Source organism: Triticum urartu, chromosome 4, assembly GCF_003073215.2.
Source record: "Triticum urartu cultivar G1812 chromosome 4, Tu2.1, whole genome shotgun sequence".
In the NCBI taxonomy this organism is placed as follows: domain Eukaryota; kingdom Viridiplantae; phylum Streptophyta; class Magnoliopsida; order Poales; family Poaceae; genus Triticum; species Triticum urartu.
In genome coordinates, this window is record NC_053025.1 from 557,234,300 (window position 1) to 557,258,645 (window position 24,346).

Consider the following 24,346-nt stretch of genomic DNA (forward strand, 5'->3'; position numbering starts at 1 on the left):
TTGGTGAGAATATCTCCGTGAGTGCAGGCATGGCGGTGGCGGCCATTTCTAATTTTACTCCTCTACGTACTACCCTATTTTGTCGAGCCATTTTTCCTTTCTTTCATGGACACCGATACACCCCGCTCGAACGCTCGATCCGCCGGTGCACGGCAGACGGCACTGTGCCAATACCGACCGCAAACGAACAAAAGCCAATGAGGTGCAGTGCAAGCCCGAGACCGTGGATGGCGCGCTTGGATTCTTGCAGGCTCATTCCATCGTCCGTCCAATTCTTTAACGATCTCGTGCATGCATTGGATCCGATCCGCTGAAGCTAAAGCCGGTCGTCAGTGGAAACAGCAATCGTCCAAAGCCTCCCACCCCCTCAAATCATACCAGATCCAACGAGGCACCCGCGCCCGCGCGCCGGCTAGTTCCAAAAGCTGCGATCCCCTCTCATCATCCGCTCAATTGTCAAATTTAAGCCGATCGCGATCAGCGCTTGACCCACCCAAACCCAGCCAGAGAGGGCCCCCGTCCCAAGCTTTTTTTCCCGGCGCCCCGGCACAAGCTCGAGCGGCAGAGGCGGCCAGGCCGGGTCCGGACCCCGGACCCGGCGCGCGCGCGCACAGCGGGCCAGCGGCACCACTGCTCGCCGAGGCAGGTGCACTTATTTCGCGACAGTGGCGGTGCATGCTTGCCTGATGACGCCCTGCGCCGCGCTGCCCAAAGTCTATACGAGGCTAATTTTCACTCCCCATGCCATCGAGCGTGCGCCGCCGCTGCTGCTGAAAACGGGTCGGTCGACCGAATCGATCGAGTAAATAAAGCAACGGTAATTACTACTCAACCTGGCGATCGAGGCGACACGGTGAAAACTGAAAGTTGGGCTGGCGTGGCGAGATACACGGGCGGGTGGCACCGATGGACAGGCGGTTGGGCTCTTTTGAGCACCGCAAAGCGCGCGACGTGACATACTACGACACGTAGCAGTGACGACCTGTGTGTAAAGAGGAGTGAGAGCAGTGGAGCATGGGCGCGGGGTACCAGGATGTTCCAGCCCAGCCCAGCTCCACACGCATCGCCCGACCGATCATAGTAGCATGATGACGACCTCAAGCCCTCACCGTCGCACAGTCTTCCCTAGTAAAACCCGCGGGGCCCGGCGCCAGCCCAACGCCCACCACCCAGCAGCGCAGAGCTGAGCAGAGCACCCGCTCTTCTTCTAATATAAACGGCTTGACTTCCGTTCTAGCGGGGCCGTAGTTGCATTGCGGTCGCAGGCTTGCAGCTAGGGAGAGAGCGAGTGAGTGGTGAGGCGAAGGAAATGGAGGCGGCGGGAGAGGGGAGGAAGCTCCATCACCACGCCGGCGGCGGCAGGGCGCAGATGGAGGCGAGCCCGGAGCGCGGCAGGCCGGCGTACGCGTCGGCGGTGACGGCGAGGTCCGCGCCGGCGAGGCCCATGAGGCGGGTGCAGATCATCTACTACCTCTGCCGCAGCGGCCAGCTCGAGCACCCGCACTTCATGGAGCTCGCGCAGTTTCCCCACCAGCCGCTCCGCCTCAAAGGTAGGCATGCACTTCTTCCATCTGCACCTTCATCTGCGTCCCTGGTCATCTGTCTCTAGCCATGGCTGATGATCGATGCTCCATTTTTGTCGCCGCGAAGATGTGATGGACAAGCTGACGCTGCTGAGGGGGAAAGGCATGCCCGCTCTCTTCTCATGGTCTTGCAAGAGGTAGGCGCCGGATCGTTTATTGGACACGCTCCGTACGTATTTCTCGTGTGGTAGTAATGTGCTCATGGTCTTGCAATTGTGTTACTCTTTGATTGAAGGAACTACAAGAACGGCTACGTGTGGAACGACCTCTCCGAGAGCGACGTGATATATCCGTCCGACGGCGTGGAGTACGTCCTCAAGGGCTCCGAGATCTTCCCCGGCTGTTCTTCCGGTAATGAAAATCATCACTCTCCATCGCTTAACCACGACGCATGTAAAAGAAACAACTTCTTCTTCTTCCTAGCATGACCATGAGCGATACTGTGATAACTTCATTACTTTTTTTGTTCCTTCTTCTCGTGCAAAAAACAAGCCGTCTTTTCCATCTTTTCGCCTCTCTCTGTCCCCATTGTCGACTCGTTTTCAAACGAATGGTCCAAGAGAGAGGAGCTGGTAAAAAACGAAGTACCCACAGCAGCTTCTTACACCTTGCACGTTCCCTTTCTGCACCCGCGTCGAAAGTCGCGAGGAATTTATCACCCAACGGCTCGAACGCTAGAATTCCTGCTCCTTTTTTCTCCATGGCGTTAATGCATGCATGCACGGTGGCGCCAGAAGTCTACCATGGCATGCAATGCAGTGTCCGAAGTAAAACATGAATTTATGTGCAGCAGAAGTACAGCACCGCGGTCACTGTCCAACTAATTTTCGTTTCCCTGATCGCCAGCCGTTGCAGGGGAGCGGTTCCAGCACCTCCGCGTGACGGACAGGTCGCCGACCAAGCCCCCGCTGGCCCTCCCGCACAGCCACAAGCAGTACGTGGACGCCTACCGGGACGACGCCGGCGAGGACCCCGAGGACGACGAGCTCGGGTACCCGTACCACCGGCGTGCCGCCGCGGCTAGGCTGGGCGGGCCGAACAAGCCCGTCTCGGCCCGCACCAACCGTGGCCACCCCGTGGAGCTGCCCGTCGAGGAGACCTCGCCGCCGTCCTCGACGTCCTCCGACAAGCCGCCGCCGCCGCAGCAGGCGGGCCGCTGCGACGAGGCCGAGCCGAACAGGACCGGGTCGATGCTCCTGCAGCTCATCGCGTGCGGGGCGGTCACCGCCGGTCCGGCCAAGTGCGGCGGCCGGGCCGAGCCGAGGCGGAGCTGCGGCCTGGTGAGCCGGCTGTCGTCCCGCGCCGGCGCGGAGGACGACGACGAGGAGGAGGCGGCGGGCGGCGAGCTGAGCCGGCGGTTCGGCCGCATGGGGGCGGAGGAGAAGGAGTACTTCAGCGGCAGCATCATCGTGGACAGCGGCGGCAGGGGCACCCCGCTGCCTGCTTCCTCGCTCAAACGCTCCAACTCGTACACCGAGGAGAGGTAATCAGCTTTGCTTGCTTGCAACCATTAATCCTCCTTCGTTCGTCACGTGTAGCGCTATACATATTCTCAGTTTGAAGTACGTAGTGAGCTGCAGTAGTTTTGAACGACACTGTCGGGCGCATATGAGTTCCCATAATCTCACTCGGCTTGTCACATCGGTCACTCATTACAATTAGGGTCATGTCATGTGAACGTAGCCCACGAGGTTCGGTCTTTAGCCGTGGCAGGGCACGGAGGTCAAAAGATGAACATGCACGTCCTTGGTCCTGGAAAAACGACACAGTAGGAAAAAGCTTTCATGCATGCATGTCGTCGCGGGCAGCCAAAGCGCCAACACATTGCAGGATCCATTGGTTGGTTCACGGTTCTAGCTAGGACGCGCTACTACCATTGCAAGCACGTACGTGCCGACCATGTACTGCTCCATGGATCCTCGTTGGCGGTGTGGTGCACTGCACGTTCAGGCGCGTCACATGGCACGGCGGCTAGCCTAGCTGCGTCGTCGCGCTGCTGCAGTGTTCCGTGCACTGTGCAGTGCATGCGCGGGCCACCGCCCACTCTGCTCGCTCGATCGCTCGCTGGATCGATCGCCAGGCAAAAGTGCCTTCACATACGTGCAGACATGCTGCTAGCCTAGCCTACTGCAGTAGCTGTCATCACTGTGCTCCTAATCACGTCCAACACATGCATATGATCGCTGCTGAGAATGGTTTTGTGTTTGAATTATTCAGGGGCTCGAGGCTTGGCGCGGGGGTGATCGGCGAGGGGACGGCGGATGGGCGCATCGGAGGGGAGGAGGGGATGATGAGGGGAAGGTGCATCCCGGGCAGGAAGAGGCAGCCGCAGCACCAGAAATAGGCCGGCGCCTCGGCTTAGCTATCTAGATTAATCTCTGCTTCTGACAGAGCATGTAGTAATAGTTCCAGTAGCAGGAGTGTTTAGCATCTCTACTTGTGTTGTGGACCATGGGTTAGCATTGAGAGCTAGGCTTAGCATCTAGTTCGATGTTGGACAAGCCAGCACGCATGGCACTTAATTTTGGATCCTATGTCTATGTGAACGGTGAGAGTCGGTACTACTGTATCCATACGGACCGGTAGCAATGCAAGTAATCGACTGATCATGCCCGGTGTGCCTGTATTTCTGACACTGTATGTCACGCCCCCAGGCCCCGATACTACGTAACAACATCTACAGTCGGACTTCTTAAATTAACTACTGATACCCAACCAAATCCCTCAAAGTCTCCTTAAATGCAGAAGCAAAAAATTGATCCAACCAAACCCCTCAAAGTCTTTTTAAATGTTGGGACTGTTCGCCACTCCTCCACTCCTCTTATTTATCTCGTATATGTGATGAGTATGAGGAGTGACCGGGCATGTCTAGTTAGTGGTCATGCGTCCGCCACATAGGATTGAACCCATCATAAAGCATCTTTTTTCTTTCTTTACTATTTTTTTTCTTCTCTCTCCTTTATTCATCACATGCATTTGAATGGACGTATAAGAAAAAAAGTAAGGGACATAACTGAGTGGACAGATAAATAGGGAGTCAAAACGAACATGACCGAACGCTGCATTTCCAGTTTTTGGAATGGAGGGAGTAATTTACAATTTGCTTTTGCAGAGGGGCTTCCAGAGAATGGGAGTGAGGATTCAGACATGATGCATTTCCAACCTTTGGACCTCCCCTTCCTCTTTGCTGGTAAATGCATTTTCCCTCCTGCATTTACTTGGGTGCATCTTGGTGCATACTTTTTTTGAGCAAAAGAGCGCGGGTGTGTGTGTGTGTGTGTGTGTGTGGAGGGGGGGCTCCGATTTCATTAACGAAGGCATCAAGTCTAATTAAGTTTTAGGAGGGGTCACAGGCGTCTAAATTTAAGTTTTAGGAGGGGTCACAGGCGACACATTTGGATAAAGAGGGCGCAGCCTCCAGCAAATTAAACACAAGAAAGGAAAATCCAGCCATCTCCATGAAACGAAGTCTTCAGTTCGTCAGACGGGGAACTCCAGCTCTCCATCCCTGCGAAGCTTTGTATACCTCACTTGCTACTTGCTCGATTAGCCTTGCCCCCAGCATCAGAAGGTTTTGTCCTGTTTTTTTTTTCCTGCAAAACATCCCAATCCACAATCCAATTGCAAGTTAATTTCACCAACCTCATGGGGTCATTGATCAATTTATCTCGAAAAATTATATCATTTCGACATTTCCAAATAGTCCAAAGAATTGCAGACGTTCCAACTAGCACAAGTTTTTTTTTCCTCTTTTGAATTTCCTAATCCAGGCGCCCAGGCAATCATCAACCCCAACCGGGGTTGTTTTTATATTGAATGAGCATTTTATCATATTCCAAAGCAGCCTTGCAGTAGAGCAAGAGAGAAAAAGATGATCCATGTTTTCATTTTGACCACAGAATACACATCTTTGATCCCCTTTCCACCCCCTTCTTGCAAGATTATCTCTGGTTAGTATACTTTTTTTTGGCAAACAGCCATAAAAACATCTTAATTCGCTGGAATTTTCACTTTCCAAAGAAATTTGTGTGGGAATCCCACATCTGTTTTAACTAACTGTTGATATAACGATCGAACAGAGAATTGTCTGTTGGCTGTCAACATCCACATTGGATGAACTTTGCCCACATACTTCTCACCCCTCCACATCTGTTTTTCAAACCCTCTCATAAAGCTCTTTTGTCTCCAGGCAAATTTCTTCTAAACTTAAAACCCTCCCATCCCATATCAATGGCCTGGGCCACCGAAATGTCACGAGTTAAGCTGATGAAGTATAGGCTTGGGTAGGCCTCTTTTAATGGTTTGGACCCTACCCACCAGTCTTCCCAGAATCTAGCGTTTTGTCCATCTCCCAATTTCTTTTTCACATTATTATAGTAAATGTCTTTGATCTGCATCAGGGCCCCCCAAAACTGAGAGTCCCCAGGTTTCTTTTTAATTTCAGATATACATTTTCCTTTTGCATACTTATTCAAAAGGATTCTGACCCACATCCCATCTTCTGTCTCTAGCTTCCAGAGCCATTTTGCTAGCAAGGCTTTATGCATATAGTCAAGATTCAATATCCCTAAACCACCCAGGTCCTTTGGCAAACAACACGTTTTCCAGTTGACCAAATGATATTTCCTTTTATCCTCATTCTCCTGCCAGACTAGTCTGGCTCTGAAGAAGCCAGCTTTTTTCCTAACTCCTACTGGCAAGGGGTAAAAAGACATCATATACATAGGCATATTTGTCAGGCAGGCCTAGACTAGGGTTACTCTCCCAGCCATATTCAAAAGCCTCCCTTGCCAGCAAGCACATCTCTTCTCTATTTTCTCAGTCATGCTTTTCCAAAATTTATTTCCTAATCTCACATTGGTAACAGGTAGTCCCAGATATTTGAAGGGAACCTCCCCTTTGCTACAAGTGAGTATTTCTTGATAAATCTCACTTTTGTTTTTGGCTTCCCAAAAAGGTATACCTCACTTTTGTGGAAGTTAATAGTCAACCCATACATTTGCTCAAAAGCTGTTATTGGTTTTCGTATCGGAATTATTTCGATTATCAGACGAGCAGGTCCATATACTGGCGTTCCTATCAGCCTCCAAGCAAGATATGCACGTCATATCTCCATTTAGAACTGCTGCCGTGATGCCTTAGAATGGAAATTCGCTGCAGCACCGTACAAATAATCTAGTCCTGTCAGTGAAAATGGTGATGAGCAAATGGAACAACCAGAGAATTATTTTTTTGAAACAGAGGCACAACCAGAGAAAATAGTTCTCACGGTGTTGAGGAGAACATGGAGATGTCCGAACTCGATGACAAAGTTTCTCCTTCAACACCAGATATTTTGGAGACCGAATCTCTCCTTCAGATTAAAGGTTGCAAACAGCAAATAGAAAACATGCTGCAATTCTTTTTAAATAATCCAACTTTTTTGTCTGAATTGCGGAGTCAGATGAACCTCTCTGGCCCAAGAAAAGAGTAGCTACAACTAATATGGCAGACGAACAATCATGTTCAGATATCCAGGGAATTAACACAGTTTCAAGGAGTACTGCTTATGATACCATCTCTGATAAAGGTTTTTTTTTATGGTGGCACGTCTAGAGGAGTCGCTCGGGATACTGTAAGGTGCTATGCTCTGCAGAATGGAGACATCGTGGTATGTTTCGAATGATCTGCCTGTTTAGTTGCTGGGTGACATTATACACTAATAAATCTTTTGTTGAAATGATTGACTTTGGGAAGTTTATGGACTATGCATAAATAGTTGCAAGCTTGGTGCTATAATTTTAGTTTCGCAACCATCTGCTTGATGCACGGACACTGGTCTGAAATCTACTAGGAGTACCTTACTGCATCGCTTGCTTCACTGCATCTTAATGCACCTTTATATCCGTCACGGTAGTAAGTAGCCTCCTGCAAAGTTTAGAGTTATGTCTCACCATCTTCGGTGAAATCAGCTATTACGCTTTAAGCAAATTCATGTAAATCTTTTGCACGACTACTGCAGTTTTCTGTATACTAATCATGCTTGTTATTAGTTTATATGCACTTACCTTTGGTTTGAAGTTTCTGCCAAAGACCGGCGGTATCCATACATCTGAAGTATTATTAATCGTTTCTTTCCAGGCGAGATAAGGAGCACTCAATTATTCTGAAGCCTGCAAATATGTTTCTTTCCAGGGATTGGATGATCAACAGTGATGTATCTCTGACTTGGTCACTCCCAAAGATGACTGGAGTTGATACAAATGCTTCTGTGCCTGGGGTTAGCGACCCCGGTGCTGCTCTTAATGATCAGTATGCTGTACTTATATCATATAGCTGCAATTATACAGGTGAACTGTTGGGAAAAAAAAGAACATGCGCTTGAGGACAAGTGTTTGTTTATAATTCTGACTCCCAGCCCTTTTATCCTCTGCAGAATCAAAGCTTTTCTTTAAGCAAGCCACGAGCTGGCAACCCCGTGCAGCTAGTGATCTTATAATCTCTGTATCTTCAGAACTGTCATTACGATATCCTAGCCTGAGTGCTCGAGTTCCTCAACAAGCATCTGGTTCTTCTTCAGTTGTATCATTGAACTCAGCTCCAACCACACCAGATAGTTGTTATGACAATCTTAATGAGCCTATGAGAAGGTCTGGCTTGGGAAAACATGGAAATGGTTCTCGGAGACTAAATTCATTTGTTAGTGGCTCTCCAGAATAAAGTGATAATGGAGGAAATAGAATGAGTACTTCAACAGGCTGCACCCATTTATGGTTGCAGAATGCAGTTCCTCTAGGTATTGCTATCCACCCTCGCCGTTTTTCCCCTTCCGTCGAGTCATAGCTCGATATGTCAATACGCTGAAGAATTGCATTCTTGTGGTTAACATGGTGTGTTCCTGCACGGTCAAGCACCACTGTCAAGTTTGAGCTACTCCCATTAATAGATAGGATCATTACACTAGATACATGGCAAATAACCATAAAGGAGAGAGGTAAAATTTTCATGAGAAAAACAACATACAGAATATCACCCAGATATAGCATGGTGCCTGCCCTCAGAACACATTTTGTTATTGTTACTGTTTACTACCTGTCATAGTCTGAATCCACCAGATTCATCAGATTAAATTTTAAGATAGTGTTCCATGGCAGGATCGGACGACCAAACCTCTCAAGCATGTCATGTATTTTGCAGCTGATTCACGCCATGTATCTTTGCACCACAGATCTTGCGTAGTACTCCCTCTGTCTCATAATATAAGAGCGCTTTTGACACTATACTAGTGTAAAAACGCTCTTATATTATGGGACGGAGGGAGTATATATTAGGGTCAGTTCTTTTGATGGCTTCTAGAATAAGCTCAGTAGGTACCCGTTAGGTACCTTACCCAGCTTATTTTAGAAGACCAAAAAAACTGACCCTTAGAGCACTCATTGAAAATACACGCACTTCCGCCATTCAGCGGGAAGGTCATAGTAGGAAGTAGTAGTGCATTACTCTATGTCTTATGTCTGTGGCTCAACCTCTGCGTGAGTGGGAGTCCAAGTGTGCAGCTGATCATTTGTATTGGATGTTGGACATGGAAGCTCTTAGGGCAGTATCCGAGAAACGAGCCAGCCAGATAATGGTATTTGTGCTGAACACGATGGTCTCCGCATGAACCAGAGAATATGAGACAAAGCTTTTGTGTTGGCCAGGTTCACACACATATATATCCATTTGTAAACAGAGTGGTTGGGCAGGCTCGTCGAAAAACCTGTAATGTTGTGCTGCATAGTTTTGACATCATTTTTGTGTTTTTTCATTCTTTTTGGTACATGTAAATCTGACGCTTGGTCTTGTCTTAGTTGGTGGGAAGATGTATCATGTTATGTATCGGAAAATGAGAAAGTTATCTCTGCTTTCGTTCCTTTTTGTTGGTAATTTAGATCAGCTGATCTTGGCAGCTGATATGTGCTGCGTTTTGATACAAGTTGGAAGGCAAGGGAAGCAAGAAGGTCCGATTAATTGGCTTTAGGACAATTGAATACTCCGCATATAGTATCCGTTAGTCGTCCAAGTCCACCAGAAGGGTGGCATGTTGCTACACCTAGTGCTCGGTGCGGGCTGATGCGCGCCCGCACATGAGCTGATCGGCGTCGAAGTTGCACCAAGGTCATGACACATGCAAAGGAACGGAGCGGAATGGCGAGCAACCTCGGGTCCTATGGCGATTGGAGGTAAGAGCATCTCCAGCCGTTCGGCCCCCTAGGGTGCTAAAAAGGGGCGGTCTGAGGGCGAATCGGCGCTAGTTCGGCCCCTGGGGCGACCTAGCTCCCAGTCACACCCCCAGGCGCTGCCCCCAAGACGTGAAAAATTTAAACTTGGTCGTTCCCGCTCATAAAAGACGCCACAAATCGGGCGATCGCAACCCACAGTTCGGCGTACAAAAAATAGAGCGGCAGAAGTTCGCGTGCGCATCACTCGGCGGGCTCTGCCCCAGGCGTCGGCGGAGTTGGCGTGCGCGGGCTTGTCGGTGTCGGCGCGGCTTCGGTGGTGCTGGGCGTCGTGGAGGCGTCGTCTCGCGGGCTTGGCGTCGGCGTCGGCGTCGGCGTTGGCGTCGGCGTCGGCGGCCTTGTCGAGGGAAGCTGGTTCAGGATGAGGCCGCGCTCCGCCAAGTACCATGCCAAGAACTCGGCCTTGATGCGGTCCCAGTACGTGTCGACGCTCTGGTTCGTGTCGGTCGTCGGGTCGAGGCAGACGACTTTCCATACTTCGGCGAGGCATTCCTCCTCCTTGGACGCCCACTTGATGCGCGGCTCGCCTGTCCTGACCACCCGCTTCTTCTTGCGCCCCTTCGCCGTCACAGGTGTCGGCTCCTCCTCCTCCTCCCCCTCCTCGTTGTCCTCCTCCTCCTGCTCCTCCTGCTCGTCCTCGCCGTAGACGTAGCCGAGCTCGCCGTCCATGCCGCCGCTGAGATCAACCACCTCGTCCTGGGTGACGAACCTGGGAGATGCGGCGGCCGCGGCCGAACCTGTCGCGATGATGTCGTCCATGTCGGCCTCAGTCTCGTCGGTGTCGCCCAGGTGCCAGAAGGGCAGCGGGCCACGGCGTAGCAGGGGCGTCGGGGAGGAAGCGTAGGCGGGCGGCGAGTAGTTGTATGGAGGGTACTGCACGCCGGCGAAGGCGGGTGAGGGCGTGCGCTGGACCGGGTATCCATGGGGGAAGGTGACGTTTGGGTTGAACCCACCGTGCGCGTCACCGTCGGCGTAGTCCGGCGAGGGTGATCCCCATGGTTGCGGAGAGCCGACGCCTTGCTGACCCAGGGCGCGTACTGGGCGTGGCTTCCGGGTGGATTCATCATCCCCACGCGAGCCGCCTCGGCCTCGATTTGGTCCGCCTAGGCAGCCGCAGCCGCGCGCGTCGCGTTGTCGCGGGCCTTCTTGGCGATGGCCATGTTCCGCCGGTCGGCGGTGACAGCCTCCCGCTGCTGAACTTCCGCCCTCCACTCGGCGTTTGACATGCCCGATGACTTGGTCGGCGGCGCCCTCGGCTTCCTCTGCTTCGGCTAGGTGACGGAGGCGGTCGCGGTTGCCGCCGCGCGGGGGGCGACGTACTTCTTCGGTGGCATGCCGGCCGGCTGGGAGGAGGAAGGCGAGCGGGAGGGAGATTGGCGGGAGGAAGAAAGAGTACGGGAGGGAAGTGAGGAAAATGTGGGAAGAAACGGCGGGAAGAGGCGCTCGCCTCGCCAACAGGGCGGACCCACGCGCCCTTTTTGCTTGTGCCGGCGCTCCTCAGGAAGCCGGGTTCGGCCTGGATCCACCGGCACCAGTTTCGCCCCAAGCCGCCGAAAAACGGGCTTCTAGGGGCATGACTGGACTGTTTTTTTGATGCCGGCACGGCAAAATTGTCTGGAAAAGGCCTGTTAGGGGCGCGGCTGAAGATGCTCTAAGCGGGTGACGATCGAAACAGTAGCCCAAAGGGCTCGAGCACTCTGCCGTGCAGCGAATGACCCAAATGTCACAACTCAGAAGTCGTGCCTATTCAAGATAAGCAAATCAAGCTTTCTCGAAATCAACCATTCTATTCAACTTCCTCCATATATTGGTTGTAATAACATTTTATATTATAGAACAACGTAGTATGTAGTAAAATAAAGGGGATTTTGATTTCTTGCCACCACTTACTTTGGACTTTGACAATTTGCCACTGTCTACTTTGTAATTGATATTTTGCCACTTCTTAGTTGGAACTTTGAGGATTTGCCCTTGCCCATGTGAAATCCCGAACCTGCCCATGTTCTCGATTGACCGAGTCGATAGATGAGCTCTTCATGTCTGTTCGTTCCTGTCTCGCGGGCGCAGAACTGCTATATTGATTGCTCCCGCTCCAAGCGCTGGGATTATGCATTGCATCAGCTGCCGTTCGTTCAGCTTGTGTTCTACGTGGCCGGCTAGTGCGGAGGCACGAGGCGTGAGCAACACTAATAGCACTACGTGCGGCAGCGGCGACCAGCAGCAGCTGCTATACCACTAGTACACGGGCAAGCAAGAGCAGCATGGGGCAGGCGGGGTGTCAGTGGCGAACGGGTCATTGGCAGCCTGAAGCACTCGCGCGCCGGGCGCCGTTCCAGCTCCCTAGCCGCTGCGGTGCGCTCGGCTATGCGTGGTTCAGGGACGCCGCCGATGGGACCATGTGGGCTGGACTCGACTGATAAGCAGCTCCCACCTGCACTCCTCCACCGGTCTGCAGGGCCACCCGGTAGCAGCAGGGGTGACGGCGGCGGCTGAGTTATGAGTTAGGGTTCATCTCGATTTGGTGAGGAGGATGTGTTATGTGTTTCAGTCAAACAGGTAAAAGGGTAGTTTTGTCCTCTGCTTTGTGCACTCCATTTGTCTTTCATTTACAAAGATTATTTTTGTGTTGAAAAGTGGCAAAAAATCAAAATGCAAACTAAGAAGTGTCATCAGATCAATTTCAATGTAATGAGTGGCAAAATGTCAAAATCCAAAGTAAATGATGGCAAATAATCAAATCGCCCTAAAATAAAAGAGCAAGGATGATAAATCAAATCTAGCTTTGCCCATCCATGCGAAGTGCTACAAACGCACTTCAACTGTTTCGTACGGACATGCAACACTACTAGGATATATTTAGATCAGTATCATTAGTCATAAGTCATACATTGAAGCATAACATACACTTCACCTAATTCAACTGGACAGACAGTTCAACAGGTTCAACTAAACAGAGATTTCGCTACTACTTCAACAGGTTCAACATATCACACACAGGAGTACTTCACAAGCAGCAGCTATGCAAGTACCACTGGAGCACTGCATAACAAACGGACACACGACAGACACACACGATGACTCTAGTACCAGCAAAGCAAGCACAAACATCATGGCCTCTACTTCACAAGCAGCAGCTACCCAAGTAGCAAACAGACACGCGACACACAGCTGTGACTACTTCCAGCAAAGCAAGCACAAACCCCATGGCCCCTTCATCCATAAGACAAAAGGAGAGACCACGCCACCGTTACCTCCATCTCACAAGAGCCAACCTTGAGCATTTGGTGGCTCCTACCAGATCTCTTGGGTGTGAAATAGATGTCGTCGCTAACTACATCCTCTTCATCATTGGCAGGGTTTGCTTCCACCAAGACTTCAAGCTTTCCTTTGCTTTCAACGCTAACGACGCGACGAAAAAGCTTGACATGCCCATCATCCTTAACAGGTAGGACCTCATCAACCTCAAATCCAAGAAGCACAACTTCCATGTCATTGATGCTAGCAGTAGACGCAGTAAATAGGCCTCCATGGCCATATGGCCATTCCCCATGTTTGACTTTGACACTAATTGTAGCCTCCACGGAATGAATAATGTGGGCCACAGTTATCTGCAACGTGCTAAGCCTGCCAGCCAAATCTCGTTGCATGACGAAGGAGTTAAAAGGGACAATCTCGATGTAGGCATCAGATACGTAGCTGAATTCTTCATCACCAGAATCTAGCTTGAGTTTTAACTCAACCTCGATATATGAATGATGTACCGACAACACAACAGCACGGGAAGGACCGGTGAGAGGTAAATACGGACTCTGCATATAATGGGGCAATAATCATTATGAGAATTCAAAATAATTATGCTGAATGCTAGCCACACAACATCAAGATTAGTTCAGATATAAAAGGGGAAATCAGTAGCATCCAATCTGATGTCGATCAACCATCTTACTGAACCCACATCTTCCTGTTATCTGAAGGCATATTGGGCCAGACATACTTCGAGTACTAATTGCCACATTCTGAACAATGCATAACGCAGCACCAAAGGTCAGTAGAAAATATGGACTAAACTGGGGCAGACATTTAAGTGTTCAACACAGCTATTGAAACCACAGGTAAGCAAACACTATATAAGAGCTGACATTTCAAAACCTTCAAAAAGAAGCATGCATTCTACTGCAATAACTGAGGTGGAAACTTTAAAAATTGACTATCGTGCTTTTATTTGCTGTCCACGAAGCATGAGGTTTACAAGAGCTTGCACGTTACTGACCTTACATTATGAAATTTAATCAAAATACAGGTAGGAGATAGCACATGTTGGCAAGTTGTATCATTATTGGAAGTGTTTACAAAGAGCATGTGATATAACCACAGGATTGTTGCTTAGATGCCATAAGATTTTTAATTGAGATTTTCAACCAACCACAAGATACATGCCATGAGTTCTCCAGTTCAAATTATATAATAATTCATATCTCTTTGTTAGTTGTAGGGCATGCTTTTCAAGAATACTCTATGGTTGAAAACGTTAACTGCAGACAGGAGAAAGTGGTATTTTTGGAGAATATATACGTACATCCTCGTAGAGGATTTCACAGTTATCCCTCTCACAATCAAAGATGATATTGCGATTGCGATCAACTGTGTCGCGTGCCGCAATCTTGCCATAGAGACTAAGTGGCCAAGATATCCCCTTCTTTACTCCAACGACTTTGACTGAAAAAATCTGAAGAGTCTCAAGTGGGCCAGCGAGGTCACATACATCATCAGTGAATCGCATGGGAGGGATAGAAGCTGCATTGTTGATAAACAAAGTAGTTAGCAATAAAAGATTAAAATTAACACATTATGCCATATTAACAAAAAAACTTGGAAAAGAAATTATAGGGAGTGGTACGATATCGACTCTGATGGGCCTACATAAAAACGTTGGTCGGTGTAGGCTTGATACTGATACATGGGCTATGCATAATTGGGTTCAGATTTTTTTAAATACTGTAACCTATACGATAGTATGAACTCAATTACTTACCCGTATCAAATACTCAGATCCGAGCACACACAAATCCAGGACTAAAATGCTCTTAAATACTCCAAACTGTACTGATACTCCGAGTAGCTGGAACATACACGTCGTACTAATACTAAGAAATGCAAACTGTATTCATACTCCAAACTGCAAACAAAGGGGTTGTTCAGAAAGGAGGGATTCCACGGGAAAACTGTAGGACCTCAGTTTCCATAGGATTGATTTCCTACAGGGCGTTCGGAAAACAGGATTCATGGGAAAACTTCCTTCCCTGCAGGTTTGACAGGAAAAGAAAAAAAATGTCTGAGCTCTTTCTTCCCTGGCCTTCGCATAGGAAGGAGGCAGAAACTGCTGCTGCTACTTAACTCCACGCTGTATCCATGCTACTGACAGTCGGAAAAACTTGTTGGTGGAGCCCATTTTCTAGATTCCTACATATTTGTAGGTGCAGCTCTAAAAGAGTAATCACGTACGTACGTACGTACGTATGTATGTATGTATGTATGTATGTATGTATGTATGGAAAGCACATTATTTGGAAGGTACTAGTGATTATTAAGTAGAAAATGCATTAGCGGGTTATATGTATATATCGTACGCTCCAGCCCACAGCAGAACGAGCGGGCTCTCTAATTACCCAGCCAACCAAAAGTCCACCCAAAAAACTGCTCTAGCGTCGCTCGCCTCCAGGCTGAAGATCAACCGTAATGAGCTATCTATCTATGTTAACCAAAGCACATTTTGCTACGAGGGATTGACCCACAGAACAATAGTAAATTGAGACTAACTAATAGTAAAACTCGTTTGCACAATAGTTTTCTGCATGGCTAATTGGTACGTAGCACTTTTGTGTGTGGCTAATAAATATAGCGGTCGCAGATTGTAACATGATTACTGTTCCCAATGCAGACACGTCTTATGCTCAATTATTTTATGTGTTGCATCCTGGTAACTAAATAGGCAGAACGATTAAAGGGCAGAGGAGTGATTCGTGACAGCCGGTGATAAGATTACCATTTTCAATATGTACACGTCTTTCAGTGTTTTTTTTTGCATGGCAGCCTCGTAACAAGAGTACCATATTAATGGTGGAGTGGTGTGTGCCAGGCGTAACAAGAATACCAGATTACGAGCACGCGAGGGAGAGTCCAAGAGTGGTTTGTGGCAGCCGGTGACCGTTTTAATTTCCTTATATGATGTTTGCTAGGATTTTTCCCAAGATCAGCCTAGCGCACGATTAATGGTAATATTTTCTCTAATCATAGTAATATTAAAGTGATGCATTACTAGCATGGCCGCCACATGCATGTGAACGATAAATGAAGCATGTGTAGTAAAACTAGTACCAAGTAGTAGTAATCCAATAGCAATTGGTTTGTTACAATTTCCACTTTAACATGTAAGACCATATATTAATACAATTACCACATAGTAGCTAATAGTAATCGGTTAATTCCAAAGTCGTAACACAATTACCATCCAAAAATTACCATCCAACTGATGGTTATCTCCCATCTGCCCAATTTAAATTACAAGGCCCGAGTAGACAGGACTGTGGACCAGAGGGTGGAGCAGGTAAACATTGTAATAAGGTTACTATGGTTGCTATATTACTAGGGGCAAAAGAAAAATACTAATCAAGTGGAGCAGAGAACCAGAGGGTCCAGCCCGCGACCAATTTAATTCATTTACTATCCTCTGCCATGCCTTTTACTAAAGGGTGGAAACAAAATCTGTTGTTTGGACGAAGCGGCTCAACCAGCATGGCCAGAGCGCAGATTAAGGATTTTGTGCGCACGCATAGTATAGCGCCACCGTCAACGAAGTAATGTAGAATTCAAAATAAACCCAATAGAAGTTTGAAGCAATAATATTATAACTACCATGACAAGTCAAAACTGTACAATTTACATAATGTAATAAAAAATACATATAGAAATTTTTTATTTCAATTGGTACTACAGGGGCTGATTGGTACAAGTTAAAATATGTATAGAGATTTATTATTTCAATTATTATACAGAGGCCTGTTTATACAAATTTGGTGTGGCTCTGATGGAACAGGACCATTTATTGGACAGGCATGAAAGGGGCAAAATAGCTGGGAAACCTAAAAAATACATGGAGATAACCAAAACTCAAAGAACAAAATGCATATGGGGGAGTTCAATACAAATAAAAGTTTAACTTGGATAAAATTAGATCAAAGTTTAGCCATGCAAGGATAAGACTGCTTACTTGTGGTCTCGTAGCAACCATATCGTGGGCCAGCAAACATTGAATTCCAGAAATTTCGATGAAGATCGTAGGCATTTGGTTCAGAGAGGGCCTCCTCCGGAAGCTTGTTCTTACCCTTTCGCCTCCTCGGCTTTTTCTTCAGAGAGCTCTTCTTCAACTCGTCCTGTACTTTTTTCTTCAGAGAGCTCTTCTTCAACTCGTCCTGTACTCTTTCCCTGACAGCCTGAATCATCTTGAGAGCTTGTTCCTCTACTGTTTCGCTGGCAGTAGTCTGAATCTCCTTGAGAGCCTGTTCCTCCATTTCCACAGTAGCCTCTGCCTCTTTGAGAACGTGATCCATTGACAGTCGCATACCTCTGGACCTTGCAATTATTCTGAGAGCCTCTATCTCAATGAGAACCTGTTTCCTTGTCATCTTCTCACCCATACGACTACTGAGGAAAAAATACCTCCTCAGAGGATTACTCGGCCACCGCTGAAGTACCTCCTCCCCAACATCTATCAATAGTGTCGCAGCTAGCATCTCAGATATCAGGTTTCTCAACATCTCCAGAGGCATGTCCTTCCTTTGCAGATCAATCCGCAGCTTCTCAGAAAACAGATTGCTCAATACCTCCTCCGCACCCCCAAAGAAGTAGATCAGGTCTCTCCCCCGCACCCTCCCTTGTACCTCAGATCTCTCCCCCGCATCACTTTGCACCTCAGGTCTCTTCTGCGCCCGCCCGCCTCGTACCTCAGGTCTCTTCCCCGCCGCATCCATCTTCAGCTTCTCACCGCCAGCCGCCCGCCCGCTCTGTTTCTTTTCTACCGAAGGAAACCCTAGTTCGATGCGTTTGGCTGGGGTTCGGGATAGTATAAATAGTACTGTACCACGCAAAGCTGGCCAAATGGGCCGTGCCATCTGGGCCGGCCCGTTAGCACGCCTGCATGGCACGGCCCAGGCACGAGCTAAACGGGCCGAGACCGGCATGTGGCACGCCAGGGGCCGTGTCTGGGCCTGGAGGCTGGGCATGCGGGGCAGAACGGTGCTTTATTTATTTATTTCTAGATTTTTAAAATACTAGCAAAAGAGCCCGTGCGTTGCAACGAGAGAAAAAACACAACACACACTCTTAACCAAATAACCATCACTCAAGACCGCAATAGGTCCATCTTCTTTATTTTAGCGACGCATCATATTTGTGTTGCCGCTTATTCTTCTTCTCACCCCCGCCGGCGATGGCCTTAGTGTTCACACAAATCAAAACATGTTTGAATGTGGCTAATCCTAAGACGTCTCTCTCTCCTCCATCTCTCTCGCTTTCTCTCACACTCGCGATGAGAAATCTGTTGTTTTCCCCTGCGATGTATCCAGAGGTATGCATGTGTAATTCTCGATGTTTTCTTTTCCCTGCATGACTATAGTGGGTGTTTATTTGCAACCCGGATCGCCGCCTGTACGAAAGAAAAATGAATCGTGCGCTATAGTTATAAGTTTGCTTCCAAAACAATATCTAAACAATATTTAACAGGTAAAATTAATATCATATTCAGATTTCACACATTTTTCTAATCAAATTTCATATATAACATGTTAAAATCGGAGTTACGATTTAAAAGATACGTATAATTTAGAAAACCATTTGTTTGACTTCAATATCTTCTAAAATAATATTTATAAATACTTAACAGGTTAAAATAATCTTATATTCATAGTCTACATATTTTTCTAATCAAATTTCATATATAACATGTTTAAATCGGAGTTACAGTTTAAAAGATATGGATGGTTTAGAAAAGCATTTATTTGACTTAAATATGATACGCGGATGGAATACCTAAAACGTCAGGGGGATTTCCGAAAAACTGTAAAATAACGGTTCGGAGTGACTTAAATTTGGACTGCGGATTGATTTCATGAAAACGTAGGGGCTTTTTTGTAAAACGGTGCGACGGATGGGCAGAAATCCTACATGCTTTATTATTAGGTAGAGATTTATAGGCTACATATAAAACACCTCAAATAGTAAAAAAAATAGCCGAAATACGGCCCAGCAGGACGAAAGTACACGGGCTAACCGTGTCTGGCGTGTCGATGGGCCGGTCCGATTAACTAAGCGGCTGTGCCTGGGCTGCTCGGCACAGCACATGGGCCGGCACGACACGACCCGCTTACTAATCGTGCCCCTATGGGCCGGGCCGAGCCAGACACGCTTAGAACGTGTTGGGCCAGGCCGGGCCGGGCTGACCCGTTTGGCCAGCTCTGTACCAGGGAAGAGCAAGCAAGCAAATTCACATGGGTCAGGCTCCCTCGCTTCGCAAAGCTATGGGCATCACACATGTTACTGGTCTGGGCAGCGACCCATTCAACGGGGGACTCTAGAAAAAAAGTAACTGCCGATGCGTACAACTAGCGATGAAGACGGAGAGAAAAAGTGTCGCACCACAAAACGGAAAGTTCCATGTTAATAGAAAGTAAAATTCCATTTTCGCGCTTGTTCCATTGGAAAACATCGTTCCGTTTTTATTTTCGCTTCCATTTTTCCTCTCCATTTCCATTTTTTCGCCAAGAAAGCAAAAGGTTTCCGCTCTATTTTCATCCCTACATACAGCAGCCGAACTTGCAAACAAGCACCTCTTATATCCCTTGTTGGCGGCGGCGCGGGGACTAGGTTTTCTGTTGGTCCGCCGCCGCGGCGGCATCGGGACGGTGTTTGCTGTCTCGGGTCGATGCCCTGATGTGTTGTCGCTGGTTCTCTATCTCCACTACAAGTTTTTGTGCGCTTCAGATGGCATCGTAGTAGGATAAGTTGTACTGCCTGATCTTCTTGATAGATTCAGTTTAGTGTGCGTGGGATTGAATTTTTGCAAGGAATTGGTGAGCTACTCCTGCCGAGAGTGGTGGTGTTGTCCCAGGTGGAGGGCCACCAAGCCCAATGAGGACATTATTCTAAAATGTCGCAGGATTGGCGATCCGGCGACGGTCAACGAGCTTCGTGATCTCGCGAGGGCAAGTGCACCGTCGGTTCTTTGCATTGCGGAAATGCAAATTGCGAAGACATTAGTGGAAGGATTGTGGTATCATTGGGGTATGATCGAAGCTATGTTGTATCTAGAGAAGTGGTGGTCTGTGTTTTTGGAAGAACAATATTGAGCTCGAGATAAAAAATGAATCAAAGTACCATATTGATTGTGTTATTACTGAACCCGGTGAGGAACGGTGGTGCCTTACTTGCTTCTACGGTGAAACTAATAGAAGTTCGAGATATCTAACTTGGCATATGATGAAGTTCCTCCGGAGTATGAGCACGCTGTTGTGGGCATGTATTGGTGCTTTAAATTAATGTTTCCACTCAGAGGAATAATTAGGTCCGAATGAAAGGGATAGTTCTCAGTTTGTTGCTTTCACGGAGGCGGTTGACTTATGGACGTGGAGTATCTACTCCCGAGCTCAATTTTTTTGTGGTAAAATTTCACAAATATTTTGTATGCTTGCAAAGTTTCAGCACGAAAAGACATTCGTGGAAGTCGTGGCCAAAAAAACAAAATCGTTGTTCCAAAAATACTAGTTTTGAAAACATTTTGGAGTGGTGATTTTGTTATTCATGTCACGCCTTTAACAGATGTCTTTTGTGCTGAAAATTTTCAAGCGTACAAAATATTTGTCAATGTTTATCATAAAAAATCAGATTTTTTTTGATTTTTTTACTATTTTTATTTTACTATTGATAAGGGAGCATTTGAGCTCGGGAGAAGAATAGGACTTTCGCTGACTTATGTGCTTTATCGAACATTGGTTATAGTGGAGTAGACTGGACGATTGAGAAGAAAGTTAGGTGTGGAGACTACTGTAGGGTTCGACTTGATCATGTGTTGGGGACGGCCGAGTGGTCGAAACGGTTCCCTTTTGCTTCAGTAGAGGATCTTACAGCGCTAAAACCTGACCATTGCTCCATCCTATTGGTGAATGAGATGGATACAAATAGTGTGCGCACAACGTGGGAGAAGCCCTTCAGATATCAGTGTATGTGGGAATCACATGGGGGTTTTGAAGGAGTTTTGGAAGAAGCCTGGAAGGCGATGTCGAAGTGCTCAAACGTATCAGGCATGACAACAAAGCTTACCTCGGTCGTTGCTAGTCTTAAGGGCAGTAATGCAAATCATTTGGGGCTGTTCATCAAGAGATTGGAAAACTAAAGCATAAGATTGTGGATCTTCGAGCTGATCGGAATTGGGTAGGACCGACTAATGAAGAAAAAGTGGTGGAGAAAAGGCTAATTGATCTTCTGTTTAGGGAAGAAGTGATGTGGAGACAATGATCTCGTGTCAAGTGGCTTGCAGAGGGGGACAGTAACACAAAAAATCCATAGAAAAACTTCTGCATGTAGAAGTAAAAACTGTATCATGAAATTGACTCATGCTAAGGTAGTGTGTGTGTGTGTGTGTGTGTGATAACCAAGCTGAACTGGCAGTTATGCGACATGCAAACCTATATTTGTCAGAAGGTACAATAGGTATGGAGGAGGTATTGTATGTCATACCGACAAAAGTAACATCTAATATGAATGTTTTGTTGAATAAAGAGTACACTAAGGGGTGGGTCAAGATGGCCCTATTCCAGATGTTCCCAACAAAGGCTCCCGGGCCCGATGGTTTTCCAGCACATTTTTTCAGCGACATTGGGACCTTTATGGTGATGAGGTGATATGTATTGTAATGCGGGTTCTTAATGGAGATGACTCATTGAATTAAATAAAAAGGACATTCATCGTTTTAATTCCCAAGATATCCGGTCCAAAAAAATTAAGACAAAATCACTTCAAAGCTTCCTGCAAATCGACTGAAAGTTTCTCTTCCAGAGGCGATTTCTCTTGAGTAGTCAGCTTTTGTACCTAGTCGCACTACAAAAAAAGACACATCCTTGGCATTTTGGCCCGAACGAAAAAAATATGTCATGCTTATCACACTTCTATGACGATAACTGTGACAAAAACATGTATTATCATATATGTGGCGGGCTCCTACTTCTATGACAAAAAATCATGACAGAAAATGGGTTTTCTGTCCTCGGCGGGCCAGAGACGTACCTGCATGACATTATTTGGGCCGTCCATGACAGAAAAATCGTGATAGAAGCGAGGGTGAGGAAAATATCGGGGAGTTCCCGGTCACGGTGGGTGGTCGGGGCCGAGCGATGCAGTATGGTTTGTGTGTTTCTCTCGTGTACGCGCATGTGTGCGAGGCGTTGGCTAACTAAACCCGAGCGATCACACTGCTAGCTACGTTACTGAACCCGAGCGATCGATCCCTTGGCTGTTAACTGAACCCGAGCGATTCCTCATTGTTGCTGCTAACTGAACCCGAGCGATCGATCACTGCTACTTACTGAAGCCGATCGAGCTCCCGTGCGAGACGTAGCCAGCCGGTGTTGGGTTTCCTTGTAACGCCCTGAGACCGTTGCGCAGGTGTCTTCCAGTTATTCGATGTTGTTGCTTTATCATTCGCTTGCTGTTGCATCTTGCCATGTCATCATGTGCATTGCATCATCATGTTTTCAGAACTTGCATCCATCCGGGTCTCTCAGTCCTTTCCGTTGTCCGTTCTGAGCCCAGACACACTCACACGCGCCCGCGACACGTCCGGATTAGTATTTTATAAGTGGCCGGAAAATGTTCTCAGAATGTGATGAGAGTGTGCGTGCGGTCTTGTTATGTTGTAGGTAGGCCGCCTGCCAAGTTTTATCGCATTCAGAGCTCGTTTGATAGCCCAACCGTTAAACTTATAGTGGCATTATAGCCGGTCAAACGTCGGACGTTTTCGGTCTCCGGAAACGGTTGCCGGGCTGCTTTCTTTCCTCTCCTCTCATCCCAAGCCCCTCTACACAGTCCATCTAGCCCACCTACCTACCCCCTCTGCTCCGGACTGTCCGATGGTGATCGAACGGCTCCGAAACGGAGCAAAACCCCCAACCCTAGCTCCTCCTGCTATATATGGACACCCCTAGTCCATTTTTGGCCTTCTTCCATTTTGTAGTCAGTCGCCCCCTCCTCGTTTTCATCACCGGCCATCCAGCCGCCGCCACTTGGCAGTTCCAAGCGAGCGAGCGCTGCCGCCAGTCGCCGCTCTGGCCATCCAGAGTCGGCCACGTCACCCCTGGCCTCCTCCCACCTTCCCGCGGCCCTCTCGGCCCGCAATAGGCCCGCCCCGGGCCAGATCTGGGCCCGGAGGAAGCCCACGTTGCGCTGCCGAAGTCCGCAGGCACCCGCTCGCCCCGAGCACCCGATCACGCCGCCCTTCCTCCACGCCTCTCCGGCGACCTCGACGCCGGCCACCGGAGGGCCCCGCCGCTGCCCCCAGCTCCGGCCAAAGCCCTGCCTCGCGTCCTTCTTCTCTTTTCTCTCCTCCCCCTCACCCGAGGCCTCTCTCTCTCTGCCCGCAGGAGCACGCCGCCGTCGCCGAGATCTTCTCGCCGGAGCGGTCACCCCAAGCGCCGCCGACCACCTCCGACGCCGGATCCGGAGGTCCCATGCCCGGATCCGCCCGCTCCCGTCCTCCTCTACCGTTTCCCTCACCCCCTTGCCGTTCGACCGCCGAGAAGCCACACGCCGGCGCCTTTCTCTTCCACCGGCGTCGCCGGCCTCGTCCCCGTTCGGGAGGACGCTGACGACCCCACATGGGCTGACACTCCCCCGAAGGCCCAGCAACGCAACCACCGGCCCGCCGGCCTGCCTCGCCTACCTGGGCTGAACCCCTCTGGTGAGGCCCAGTCCGTCTCAGTTTCGGCCCATTCGTTTTTTCCCGTTGTTAGCGATTTGTTAAATTCTGAGAGCATTGCATATTTACAGAACTGCCCCTATTTCGAATTACTAATAACTTTTGAACCATGCATCCAAATGAAACATGTCATATATGAAAAATGCTTAGAATTTTGTGTAGTTTCATAATATGCCACTTTCATATATGTTTAAAATATTTAAACTGTTGTTGGCATTAATTTGCTCCAATGACATATTAAAATGTTTTATTTCATAACTAAATAACCGTAGCTCCAAACTTAACAAACTTTATATGTAAATGGGGTGGAAAATGCATAGATTAACATGATGTACTTACTTTGCATGTTTAACAACTCTAAAATATGGTTTAGGGTAGAACAATAGCTAATCCATAAAATTGCATATGAGGATTTTCCGGATTTGTTGTTTGTTATTTCCGGCCTCATTTAAACTTGCCTAGATAGGTAGTTTTCATATGCTTCA

General features: G+C 48.1%; 3 protein-coding genes across 4 annotated transcripts; 2 read left to right on the forward strand and 1 right to left on the reverse strand.

Moving 5' to 3' along the window:
• The first annotated feature begins 1,169 nt into the window (after nt 1–1,169).
• LOC125552662 (protein SOSEKI 2-like) lies at nt 1,170–4,192 on the forward strand. Its single transcript, XM_048716291.1, has 5 exons — nt 1,170–1,550; nt 1,651–1,720; nt 1,819–1,934; nt 2,430–3,066; nt 3,801–4,192. Exons 1-5 carry the CDS (start codon nt 1,310–1,312, stop codon nt 3,925–3,927), a joined length of 1,191 nt encoding a protein of 396 aa, XP_048572248.1. The 5' UTR covers nt 1,170–1,309; the 3' UTR covers nt 3,928–4,192.
• Nucleotides 4,193–5,962: 1,770 nt separating this feature from the next.
• On the forward strand, nt 5,963–9,475 carry LOC125554135. The gene is made up of 3 exons (XM_048717736.1): nt 5,963–7,233; nt 7,704–7,912; nt 7,999–9,475. Exons 1-3 carry the CDS (start codon nt 7,208–7,210, stop codon nt 8,280–8,282), a joined length of 519 nt encoding a protein of 172 aa, XP_048573693.1. The 5' UTR covers nt 5,963–7,207; the 3' UTR covers nt 8,283–9,475.
• Nucleotides 9,476–12,672: 3,197 nt separating this feature from the next.
• Nucleotides 12,673–17,932, reverse strand: LOC125552663. Of its 2 annotated transcripts, none has more exons than XM_048716293.1 (3): nt 17,109–17,932; nt 14,418–14,635; nt 12,673–13,650 (listed from the first exon to the last, which is right to left on the reverse strand). In XM_048716293.1, the coding sequence occupies exons 1-3, from the start codon at nt 17,866–17,868 to the stop codon at nt 13,054–13,056; spliced, it is 1,575 nt and encodes a 524-aa protein (XP_048572250.1). In that variant the 5' UTR covers nt 17,869–17,932; the 3' UTR covers nt 12,673–13,053. The 2 variants fall into 2 exon arrangements, with proteins under 2 accessions (XP_048572250.1, XP_048572251.1); XM_048716294.1 differs by lacking the exon at nt 12,673–13,650 and adding an exon at nt 13,657–13,857.
• Between the last annotated feature and the right edge of the window lie 6,414 nt (nt 17,933–24,346).